Below are 12,902 nucleotides of genomic sequence, written 5' to 3' on the forward strand. Positions count from 1 at the left end.
TGCCTTCTTATACGTCTGATGAATGGCATTTAAAAAAAAAATTGAGATTATAGCTAAGCAATTAACACTTGAGACTTAAGCATGTCCTTAGCAAAGGCTCAAAAAGCATTTAGTGAACACAGACCCAGAAGTTTATGTGCTAAGGTTGGGCCTAATTCTGAAGATTCTACTTAAGTGAATTGTCCTGTTGGGTTTTTTGTAGGTTGATAATACAAGTAACGTCCACAAAATTAGACCCGTTGTATGAGACCTCAGTAATGTATTGACTTAGGGTTTGTCTGTATTTACTCCAACCGAAGAAAATTCTGTTCTCTGTGCATCAAGTAAGGCTGTTAAATCAGATTGCATCTGCTTTTATTTTTTCACTGGAGAGAATGGCACTCTTGTCACTGCTGCTAACAGAAAATTGTCTTGGTTCAATATGATTCTTCTTTTTGTTTCCTTTTGTATCTACAGGGGAGGCTGGAGAAAAGGGGGAGAAAGGTGCTCCGGGTCGTCCAGGCAGAGTTGGACCTCCAGGAGAAAAAGGTAATTTTGTTAAAGATGTTTTGGAAGTCATTCCTGACAAAACGCTGTCTTTTCTTGTGAGGTGATGATGATGGGAATCCTCCCTCCCTTTGCTGGGTGACTAAATCATCCTTGGCCATTTTTGTTTACTATTGTTGTGGTTTCATCCAAGCTGGCAGGTCAGCCCCACATAGCCACTCACTCTCTTTCCCCCAGTTTGGATGGAGGAGAGAATTGGAAGGGTAAAAGTGAGAAAACTCGTGGGTTGAGCCATGCACAAGCAAAGCATAACAAGGAATTCATTCACCAGTTCCTATGGGCAGGCAGGTGTTCAGGGCTTCAGGAAATCAGGGCTTCATCACACAAACCAGTGACTTGGGAAGACAAACGCCATCACTCTGAACAACACCCCCCTTCCTTCTTCTTCCCTCATCTTTATATAGTAATGCCATGTGGTAGGGCATTTCCCTGGGGTCAGCTGTCCTGGCTGTGTCCCTTCCCAGCTTCTTCTGCACCCCCAGCCTGCTTGCTGGTGTGGTGGGATGAGGACCAGAAAAGGCCTTAACTCTATGCAAGATCTGCTCAGCAATAAAGAATACATTTCTGTGTTATCAACATTGTTTTGTTCACAAATCCAAAATATAGCACAATATCAGCTATAGTGGAGAAAATTAACTTTATCCTGGCAAAACCAGTACAACTGTTGCACTCGTTTGTAGACTAAGTATTACTTTCTAGTAAAAAAGATTAATTTGGAAATTAAAAAAAAATTCTTTTATTTTTTAGAAAGGTCTCTGTGAAGAAAGACATCATAATGTCTTCTTCATAATTTACCTTCTGCAAATGGAAATCTCACATGAGATCAGAGGGAAAAAATCACAAGGTTCAATTTTTGTGGTTGTTTTTTTTTGTTGTGTTTTTTTTTTGTTTTGGTTTGGTTTTTTTTAATGAATGTGAGCACTCATAAGATATTAATGAAAACCTTTGAGGGAAGGCAGTAAGCCGTAATAGGCAGAGGTGGCCATGAGTGTTTCCACATATTTTGGATCATAGTTCTGTAATATCTATGGAAAAAAGGTGATAAGGCTGTTTGCATTATAGTTCAAAAATATTTGGAGCTCTTAAGAGGAATGATGCTCAGTAGTGTTCAGTTATACAGTGAGAGGAACGTGGCACTGCTGTCTTGCAGGAAATGCTGTCTTTTCACATTTGTTTTCCTCCCAAAGCAAGGAGGAAATTTGACCTTCATAAGTTTTCCAGGAGGTGCATGTTCTGAAAGGTTCACATTAGGAATAACCAAAACCTTTTATTTTGATATCGAAATTAAAGATTTGATATTACTGTCATGAGAACAGTGGTGTGAGTTTTTATTAATCTGAGTTTACAGTCTTCCTTTCAAGGCAATCATAGTGATAATTTATATTTCCTTATGATGATGCATGATCTCTATGTTGTTCTTTTAGACAGTTGTGGGAATCTGATACCTGCAGTTTTCCCTGGGACCAAAATCCATACCTAGAGCTCTTCTCCCTACAATGCATTGAAAAATTTATAACTCCCATGAGATGTGTGTGTGTTCAGTCCATGTACTTACCTTATGCATGTGTATTTTCAAGGACAACTGTTAGAAAAAATACTGGAAACTAAAGTTTCAACTCTTGCAAGGTTGAATGCAGCATGAAGTAAAAGTATGACAGAATAATTTAGGTTAAAAGGTTGTAAAGAGCTCATCTAGTTCAATCTCCTGCTTTAAACAGGGCAGACTTCAATATTAGAGCAGGTTGCTCAGGGTTTTTTTCCAGTACACTTCTGAAAATCTCCATGGATGGAGACTCCACATCCTTTTTGATCAGTCTGTTCACCAGTTTCATCATGAAAGACTTTTCCTTGAAGCCTACTGAAACTCTTCATGTTGTGGCTTGTAATTGTTGCATCTTGTCCTTTCTGTGTGAGTCTCTGAGAAGAAAAGGCTGCATCTTCTCCAGAAACTGCTTGTAAGTAGTGGAAGACTGCAATTGGGTCCCCCCTTATCTTTCTGTACTGCAAGCTAAGCAAAACCATCTTTCTCAGCTGGACTCCAGTTTGTTTCTCATGTATGAGGGCCCGGAAATCTCTGGGTACTTTTATTCAACGGATTTTTTTAGCCAGCTGTTGGCCAGACTTCATCAATGCATAACAGGTGAGGAATTTAGCTGAACCCATGATATTCCTGTCAACATATTTCTGCAGCATGTTGAGCTCCTCCTGACTGGCAGTGGTGTCCTCCAGCACATCAACCACTCCTGCCAGCATGGAGCTCCTCCCACTTCTTCCTCCCTGTCACTGGTGAAGGACTGGTTCCTGAGGAATGGCATTCATTATCACCTGCTGATTAGACTTTGGTAGCCTTGCAGCAGTGCCAGATAGCATTCTCATCACCTTTGAATGCTTCTGGGCAGTGCCATGGACCTGTGTACATGCAGGTGAAGTAGTCCCTCCCTCAGTCATCCAATGCCAGGAGTGGCATGTCCTCCCCAGATCTTCGCTACCAGACCTGCAGAACTGGGAGGCCAGACCTTGCCAACAGAGACAAAGAATTCACTGAGTGCCTCTGCCTTCTCAGCCTCCTTTGGCACAAGGTTATCTTAACAACCTCTTGAGAACCTCTCTCATTGTGCTGTCTTGCATGTTTCTCTAGCTTGGTATTTTGTCAAATCCCTTCAAAATGCTTTAGACCATCTGAGAAATGGAAGTTCTCTTTTTCAGTTAGTGTGATCCATGATTTAGCATTTAATTTATTTATTTTATACTGCAAAATTGTATTTATTTGGAAAATTGTTCTTATAAGGAATGCTTGATTAATAGTAATGATAATTTTCCAGTTTTCCATACCTCCAAAAGTAAAAAATTTTGATGAGATTAAAAGAAGGAACACTGAAGTGGAAATATACTGCAAGAAAACACACTTGAAACAGAAAAGAGATGTGAGAAGATTGAATATTAATGCATACTGTATGGGTATTTTTCCAAGCAGCACTTTCAGTTAAACACAGGCAAAATTTCTTACTACACCTGTAGCAACATATTTTTTCTACTTTCTTTTATGCTTCCAGAAATGTCTACAAACAAGCTCTTGCTTTAAATAAATTCTAATTAACTAGTTTTTCATTAATGCTGTACATTATCAGAATCACATTAATTTGTTGTCTATCACCTTTTTTTGTTTCATTTTTCTAGCAAGTTCATATAAGAAAATGTGCTTAGTTTCTTTGAACTCCATAGGTATATAATAACATAAAATAACTTTCAAAAGAAATGGTTTTCTTATGGTATATATTAGACCTGAAGTGAACAGCTCAAGATTAGAAAATGCTGCAGATGTTTTTATCATACCCTTTCCTCATGATATTTTCAGATTTTGGTAACTCAGAAACTGAGAAACATTAAAAGTTTCTGGTGCTTACCTGAAATAAATCCTGTTCTGACTGTCCTGATGCTTCAGGGTGACATCAGACCTACTGATGTCTTTGGGTACTGATTAAGGTTAAATTCCACTTACTTTCCTCGTTGCTTTTAATTAATTGTATAGGTCAATTATGATGCATAGCATGTCAGCAGAATATAAAACTGTGTTGGCCTTATGTAAAGCACAAAGCACTGGATCGAGTACAATGGCTGTTTCAGACAAGCAGTGTGTACTGCAGTGCAAGTTTTGGAGTGTGAAGTTCATAGAAGTAACTGTCCCCACGTGCACAGATGGCTGTACTGTGCACTCCCATGTTGGGAGTGAACTTAGTTATTTCACTGAGTCATGATGCAGTCTGTGAGACCATAACTTCCATGTATACAAATTCCACACAGATAGTTCAGGAACAGTACAGTCCTGTGAATATTCCCAGAGTACTTTATGACAATCAAAATTGGGGGGGAGGGTGAATTTACTGTTGGAATGTATCATCAAAGGAGCAGCACATTAAAAATGTGTTCTTTGAGACATTTTAATTTTCTTAGAACTGTAGCCATTTGAAAATACATTATTTTAGTACTTTAAGTTCAGCCTTTATAGGTTGGACTTCATTTATACTCAATTATAGTGGTATGTTAAGCAGAGTCACATCCTGTTCTTGGGCTTGGAACTCAACGGTCTCTACCTTTGCAGTGTTAACACAGCAACACTGATTTTTGCTTTTACCAGCTAACATTTTCCCAGGTAATTCTTGGGCGTATTTCGTGAGTTGTCACAATGAGCAGCTTGCAAGTGATTATCCTGGCTTGAAGAGTAAGACAATTTAGTATCATGGAGTGTACCATTCTCAGCCACTGGGTTCCCACTGCCAGGGAACAGTCCCAGGCATTTAGGCAGAGCCTCTTAAGTAGGAGAGAAGACCCATTAATTTAACTGGATTGGAGCCAGAGTGCTCAGTCATTTGTATAATCAAATTCTAAAAAGAGGCAATAATATCTTAATTTATATTTTATTATTACTGATTGCTCATTAATATCTAATCAATCAATCCTTTGCATTTCTGAGTCAACTTTTACATGAATTTATTGCTCGCTAAGGAGTGCTGCAGGCAGTATTCCATATAAAAGTCCTGACATTGACAGTTGGGAATTCACAAAGTGGGTATCTGGTTCAAAACTGTCTTTCAGTTTCACCTGAACTCAATAGGATTTTGAGAAAATCTGTGGTAAACTGAGTGGACAAAAAAATGGCAGATGGGCTTCAGTGTAAATAAATATATTGCCTAGGGACATTAGGGATGCATAATTTAATCCATACTTACATGATGCCAAAACCCCCAGCTGTCACTTAAAACTCAAGAACTGCTCTGAAGTCATTAGCAGCAGTCCCAAAGCCAACAGAACACTGCCCATTATCAGAAAAGACACCAAGGAAAAAACAGGGAATTCTTTTTGCGGCTGATTTTGCTCTGTGTAAAATCCTGACACGCACTGTCTCAGGTAATGAGTGTGGCTCTGGCCTCTGTCTCTCAAGAAGGACATGAGAGGTAAGAGAGGGGCACCAGAAATGTGAAAAAGAACAGCTACCTCATAAAGAGAAACTGGACAGGTTGAGAGTCTAGCATGTGTACAGAGTAGTCTGAGAGGGTTGTGACTGAGGTTACAGAATCCCCAGATCCCATCATACCTGAAGCTGCTGGGGACTGATCCAGCACTCCACCTGTAACAGACTTCAAGTAGTGGATGGGATTGTGTGATCTCCCTGTATTGCACCTTCTGCTGCCACCACAGGAAACAGAGTCTTGGGCTAGAGGAATCACTGGTCTGAGCAAGCTTGGTATTACGTTGTTAATGTAATTTTAGTAAGATAGGTGTTTCATGAGGGCAGTTATTTGTCTTTATGTGCATCTGACTACAAACTCCTCCACTCAGGAATGTACCATACTATTACCATTTCTTCTGTTTGGAGTATACTTTAAAATCCTTTAAATTTCTTTACTGCCTTCCTAGATTGTAATTTTTCTCACTATCTTTAGTTTTCTTTACAAATTTCCTAGCTATTCTGATTTCTAGTCAGTATGGATTGATAACAGTCTACTCTTTTTTCCCTCCTGTTTTTTTATGCAAAGCTTTTAAAGTTACACTTTGTCATTAAAATTCCAGTCTGCAATGAGTGTGATGGATCACTGCTGAGAGGTGTTTATTTCTCCGTTGCCTACAATGGGAGCTTAAGTAAATGGTTTAGACTAAAAAACCTAACGTTCACGTGGCTAGTGCTGGGTGAATGTAGTTGGCTTACCTCAGCTACATAAAATGCCACCTGGGATTATGCACTGTTTGTTCACATAAGAATATCTGTTTAACATCTTTGTCATCAACATGGACAGTGGGATCGAGTGCACCCTCAACAAGTTTGCCAGTGACACCAAACTGAGTTATGCAGTCGACACACTGGAGGGAAGGGATGCCATCCCGAGGGACCTTGACAAGCTTGAGAGGTGGTCTTGTGTAAACTTCATGAAGTTCATGAAGGCTGAGTGTGAGGTCCTGCACCTGAGTCAGGGCAATACCAAGCACAAATAGAGGATGGGTGGAGAATGGATTGAGAGCAGCCCTGAGGAGAACTTGGGGGTGTTGCTTTATGAAAAGCTTAACATGACCCAGCAATGTGAGCTTGCAGCCCAGGAAGCCAGTTGTATCCTGGGCTGCATCAAAAGAAGTGTGGCCAGCAAAGTCTGATGGAAGTGATTCTCCCCCTCTAGTCTGCTCTCATGAGACTCCACCTGGGGTGCTGTGTCCAGCTCTGGGTTCCCAGCTTAAAAAGGACATGGACTTGCTGGAAGAAGTCCAGAGGAGGGCCATGAACATGATCAGAGGGACGTGGCAGTGTGGCACTACCATGAAGACAGTCTGAGAGCTGGGCTTTTTCATCCTGGAGAAGAGAAGGCTTTGTGGAGACCTTACAGCACATCCAGTACAGAGGGGGTCTACAAGAGAGCGGGAGAGGGACTTTTTACAAGGACATGTAATGATAGGACAAAGAGGAATGACTTTAAACTGAAAGAGGGCATGTTTAGATTAGAAATTCTTTACCATGAAGGTGGTGAGACACTGGGATAGATTACACTGGGATAGAAGTTGTGGTTACCCTATTCTGGGTAGTGTTCAAGGCAAGCCTGGATGGGGGTCTGAGCAACCCAGTCGAGTGGCAGAGGTGTTGGAACAAGGTGATCTTTAAGGTCCCTTCTAACCCAAACCAATCTGTGATTCTAGGATAAGATAAAACTATGTTGTAGCCACTGTTCCCTCACTAATCACTGACCTTCATTGGTGTGGATAATTCAGATTATTTAGCACAAAATGGTGCTGTAGTTTGTTGATGTATGAGAATTTTCTAACTTCCAGTTGCCAGTAGTTTTTAAAAATTAAGTGTCCTGAAAGTAGATTACTACTATAACACCATTAAATACTTTAAAAATACCATTCTCATTCAAGTTTGGTTAACTATTTGCATTAGGAATATTGACTGCTGCAAGATTATCAAGGTACACTCTGGGAAAGACTTTTTAATCTTCGTCTGTATCTTATGTTCTTTTTCTAAGTATCCTCTGCAGATTGCTGTCAAAGATGGCACTAGAGTCAAGAGGCCTTTGGTGTGGTTTGGTACACTTCTACTTTCCTTGTTAGGTAGGTGTCTGTGATGTCCCCTAACCATGAAGAATTTCTGATTTGTCTTCAAATCCTTAAATTTGGGAAGTAAACTACTGCTCTCTTCTCTTTGACATGATTAAATTAAATTTGTCTGTGGCACGATGAATTTGTGTTTCTGCTGGATTTGCCTTTTTGACACTTTTTTATTTTTCTAAGTAGTTTTATACCTTCTTGTCTGTTCCAATTAATCCTGTCTGAACTGATTGCCATACTGTATGAAGACCCCCATTTATAGTGTTGCACAGAGCCAAACCCCTAATTTTTTCACTGGTTGTGCAGCCCCCCATTTGTCTCTGGTATTTTATTTCTTCCTTTTTTTTTTTTTTTAGCCTGAAAAAGCCACCAAGAAGATCATTTAGAGTTTCCTTATCCTCAGTTTCTTCTAAAATCCTTTAAGACTTCTATAATTGGTTCCAATGTATGCCACCTTCATCTGGGAGGTAACAGATGACTTGCTTCATACTCTCCATTCGAACTTCATGTTTGACTTCCCACTTTTGGTCTATGGAGAATTAATTTCTTTTATTGTCCTCATTTCTTTCCAACTCTCACTTCCTGATTTCATTAAGACTCTTCACACTGCATTTTTGACAACCATAGGGCCACTAAAAAGGCTTTACAAAAAGTATTAAAACTTCTGAACCCCTCAAGGCAGATGTGTCTCTTGAAACCTTGTGATTTAGTCTGCAGAAGCAGAATAAGGAAGCCCCTAGAGTGGAAGCAGGGGTTAGTCACTCTAAGAGAAAACCAAATCCAAACAGTTCTTTTAATGAGCACAGGAGGTTTAATGTATGTCTTCATTGCTTGAGATAACACAGTTTTACTTCTGAGCAGATCATGTAGCCTTTACTGGGTATGATGGAGAAGCAGCTCATTTTCTGGGCAGTATTTATGAGAAAGAAAGTGAATTAATTTTGTATATTGTATTTTATTTATGCATTAGATCTACGTGTTTATTTAATTTCATCCTGAAAAGAGAAAGCATTCGAACATCTGATAATCTGTTACAGCAATCCCAATTCACAAATATGTAAAGCAAGAAAAGTCACTTTCAGAGCAACTTGATAAACTCATTACAAGCTGGTACTTTAAGGATTCTCAAACAAAAACCCTCTCAATATACTATCTGTATTGGATAAGTATCCAGTGGTAGCATCAGCACATTTATAACTTGCACAGCGCAAAGGATTGCATCTTCAAGTCAAGCCATACAACTGTTCTGAAAATGAAGCTGTATTCCAGATCTTCAGTTGGCTCAGTGGATTACTTCCATTCTTCCAGTAGGAAAACCAGAAAAATGTTTTTGCTTTCTGGTGAAAGCCTGTGTTCAGTAGTGTCTGAATTTGATACTTATTGGAAACAAAGGAAGATCATTGATTGTAGAGTTTGCCAGTAATTAATTAGACCAACAAACCATACACATTTGGCTTCTCTCAGTTCAGAGGAAATTAGTTCTTCTTGGTTCATGCCATCAAGTTACCAGTGCTTGAGACTTCAGGGAATAATAGAGAGGACATCTCTTAGCCCAGTGGTGATCAGTTTGTATTCCGAAACTTGTTATTTATTACACCTTAAGTTAAAGCTAATGATGAAATGGATCATAATATTATCCAACTTTCAAAAATATATATGTCTGTCCAGCTGCAGTAACAACAGAGGGTGACACACCTTCAGTTGCATAGATCCACAACTGGGGCTGAGCTATGACAATTTGTACAAGTCCAGTTGCTGGATCCCTATGGTAGATTTTCCTCCTATTTTGTCTCATTGTTTCCTTGCTCCTGTGTAGACAAACTTCACATAACAGATGTTGCTTTGAGCAAAGAAACAGTCTTTTCAACAATCATTGAAAAAAACCCTGCATAAATATTTCCTAAAACAGTCTTGTGTTTCTGCAGGATGGGAGCCTCAGAGGACGCTCATCCCTGTAGTCCCTCCATACCCACTCTCCATTAATAGTCTGGTACAGTGGAAAACATTATCTCCTGTGACAATATTTATATTGTATAAATCAACCATTAAGCCCAAAGTCAGTCCTCAGTTACAGTGGAACTACTGTCTTAGATGAAATGTCAGTTGTACTTGGTTCCTTTAGGTCTTCTCAACTCCATGGTAGTTTTACTCCACTGATTCGTGTCTGAATGCAATCCCCCTACCCTCTCACTGTCAACATGATTCTGTCAGGATCAGCTGAAACAAGTTTGCAAAAGCTTTTCCAGTGGCTCTCAGCCAACATCCATTTTCAATTACACCTTCATGCCTTGTTAATGTCAATTTCTTTGCAAAGTTTGTGTCACTGTCTAGGTTGTCATACGCAAGTTCTTCATCAGGAGAGAGCTGGACTTCTGGAGTTCAATGAATACTGGGGATATAGCATGTTTTTACTCATTGTAAAAACTGAAGCTGCAAGCATACTAGAATCTGAATGAATCAGACTACATTGCTACTTTGTGTCTTTTGTCTTTCTGTTATATAGGAGAAATGGGGGACAAAGGACAGAAAGGCAGCATAGGACGGCATGGAAAAATTGGTCCTATTGGTTCAAAAGGTATGCTTAATTCAATTTTTTCTCCATTTGTGTTTCAGATGAAAATGTGTGATCATTTATGTTTGAGAAAAGTTTAGGGCCTTGAAAAATGGTTACCAAGTCTCAGAGCTTACCATGGTGGGAATTTTCTTACACTGTAGTCAGCCAGGTTCCTGACATATCTCAGCCAGCTACCTTTTCCTCTGACAGCAGGATATTTAGCCTTAGAGCAGCGTGAGTATCCTGGTTTGAGGCTAAATAAATAACTTTGTGCACTGTCCAACAAGAGTGGATAGTTAAGAGAAGCAGTTAAGAAGATACACTATACTATGAGAGACTTTTAAGAGCCAGAAGACTTGCTTTCTAATGTTGCCTACTCCATAGGCTTCCTATGTGACTTTGGTTAAGTCATTTGGACCAATGTTTACCTAAACATCTAGATCATGATTTTAAATTCAGGCATATCCAGCCCTTTTCCTTCTACAGCATCTGAATTTACTGGTTCTGTGGAGTCCATGAATGTCAAAAAGTGGATATTGGTATATATTCTTTGTGTTCAAATTTCATAGCTTTGGCAGACTTTTGTTGTGGAACAAATAGGACAGAAAAATCTTTATTTTTACTTGGGCATATTTCTACTTTTCACGTTTGAATGTTACTAGAGAAAAAAATAAGCAGGTGCTAAGTGAACTATTGACAAAAAAAGCTGCCTTAAATTTATATTCTTTTTCATGTCTTTAGGTGAAAAAGGAGATAATGGTGACATAGGACCACCAGGTCCTAATGGTGACCCAGGTAATCCATAACACACCTTGTGTATATGAAAGACTTTACAACATGCGTGCACCATCACCAAAAATATGTCTGTTTACATACTGGGGGAAATAATGAATAATTTTTTGCATAGGTACTATAATATTTCACAGTGATATTTTCCAATTACTTATAAACATTGAAGTTACAGTTGCTAGATTTGTAATGTATGTGTTACAATAGTGTCTCAGAGTTTTCAGAGATGTAACTTCTCCAGAAGTCCAGTGGGAACCGAAGTGCAAACTGTCCTTATCATTCATCACCAGTGCAAAGGGACATCTCTGCATATCCCACTCTGTCTTCCAGCCAATACAAAGCAGCAGGTTAGAACCTCCTGCCCCTGTGTGGATTATTGTTATAGGAGCAGGAGATTATCAAGAATACAGATCACAGAATCACAGAATATGTCAGGTCGGAAGGGACCATAGTGGGTCATCTGGTCCAAGACCCTGCTCAGGCAGGGTCATCCTAGAGCACATGGCACAGGATTGTGTCCAGATAGTTCTTGAATACCTCCAGTGAGGGAGACTCCACAATCTTCCTAGGCAACCTGTTCCAGTGTTTGGTCACTGCACAGTAAAGAAGGTCTTCATTATATTCAGGTGGAACTTCTTGTGCCACAGTTTCTGTCAATTGCCTCTTATCCTTGTCACCACCAAGAAGAGCCTGGCTCCATCCTCTTGGCATCCCCACTTTAGATACTTATATATATTGATGAGGTATATAGTTCTTCCAGAGGTGTATAGATCTTCCAGAGAATCAGGTGAAAGCCTGGCATACAAAGTGTAAGCCTTGCAAGAGTAGCAGGTTCAGATTTGACTGAATTCGTCCCTTCCTGGCAGAGTGCACTAGAGGTGCACCAATTAGTTTTCTCATGAGAATATAATTTGTCACTCTAATTCTTGACCCAGAGTACGATATTCCTACCATCATGCTGAGTTTTTTGTGCTTAGACTGACTTAGACACCTAAGGTGATTCATTGGGTAGTCAAATGCAGATTTTAATACTTACACACAGAAATGCAAACTGAAATTGATCCTCATGGAGATTTGTGCTCAAAGATGTAACAATTATCCTTTTAGTATTCACATTTAGATTAGCTTTGTCAAATCTTTACCAATTTGGGTTAATAGATGGTTTTCTATTGTCTTGTTATATTGTAAGAGTTACTGCAAATTCTGTACTTTCAAAAGTACAGAACTTCATTTTACATCAAATGGTTGGAATTTTTTGATCTCCTCTGTTATGTTCCTTGTGAGGAACAGCCAAAGAGTGCTTGTGCAGATTTTTGCTGTGAAAGAAGTGCTGTGTGAGAAAAATAAAGAGAATAATTTTACTGAAAATGGGAAATTTTGACAAATGTTTTTAGTTAAAGAAATTGTGGGTTTTTTGCAGAGAATATCTATCTGTGTTTAGGTTAGCACTAATCATGCAGGAGTGAAGCTTCATGGGAAGTGAGTTGAGCTGTTCTGCACAGGTCCAGACCTCCTGAGAACCGCATAATGGTGCAGGGTAGTGAAGGTTCTAATTTTCTGTCTGTTATTTGCAAGACAGCCCTCTCCAGGGCTGCCAGGCTGGCCTTTTCATAGACTTGTTGAGATAACTATTGAAATGGAGTAGCTTTTTGATTTGGGTGTCTCTGTATCATTTCACAGGCATCCCCTGTGAGTGCAGCCAGCTAAGGAAGGCTATTGGTGAAATGGATATCCAAGTAGCCCAGCTGACAACAGAACTAAAATTCATAAAAAATGGTAGGTTAATTTTTATATAACTATTTTCCTTTCTTGTTGCCTCATTTTACCGGTGTAATTGCTCGTAGAGAGTGTCACCGTTCCACAACTGATTTGTGAAGCTATTTTGGGGTGTACAGTGACTTGGTTTATAGAAATGCGAGTGCTC

General features: G+C 39.4%; 1 protein-coding gene across 5 annotated transcripts in view; it reads left to right on the forward strand.

Annotated features, from left to right (window-relative positions):
* COLEC11 (collectin subfamily member 11) overlaps nucleotides 1-12,902 on the forward strand; it is a 44,004-nt gene that overhangs the window by 28,297 nt on the left and 2,805 nt on the right. For 4 of the 5 annotated variants that reach the window (XM_050315662.1, XM_050315661.1, XM_050315664.1 and 1 more), the window contains 4 exons: nucleotides 457-528; nucleotides 10,139-10,210; nucleotides 10,931-10,984; nucleotides 12,659-12,754. In XM_050315662.1, the coding sequence (XP_050171619.1) occupies nucleotides 457-528; nucleotides 10,139-10,210; nucleotides 10,931-10,984; nucleotides 12,659-12,754 (294 nt within the window). Of the gene's footprint in view, nucleotides 1-456; nucleotides 529-7,553; nucleotides 7,639-10,138; nucleotides 10,211-10,930; nucleotides 10,985-12,658; nucleotides 12,755-12,902 lie in introns of all 5 variants that reach the window. The other variant, XM_050315665.1, reaches the window with a different exon arrangement.

Source organism: Myiozetetes cayanensis, unplaced genomic scaffold (assembly GCF_022539395.1).
Source record: "Myiozetetes cayanensis isolate MyiCay16 unplaced genomic scaffold, myiCay2020 scf2-11, whole genome shotgun sequence".
Taxonomy (NCBI): Eukaryota; Metazoa; Chordata; class Aves; order Passeriformes; family Tyrannidae; genus Myiozetetes; species Myiozetetes cayanensis.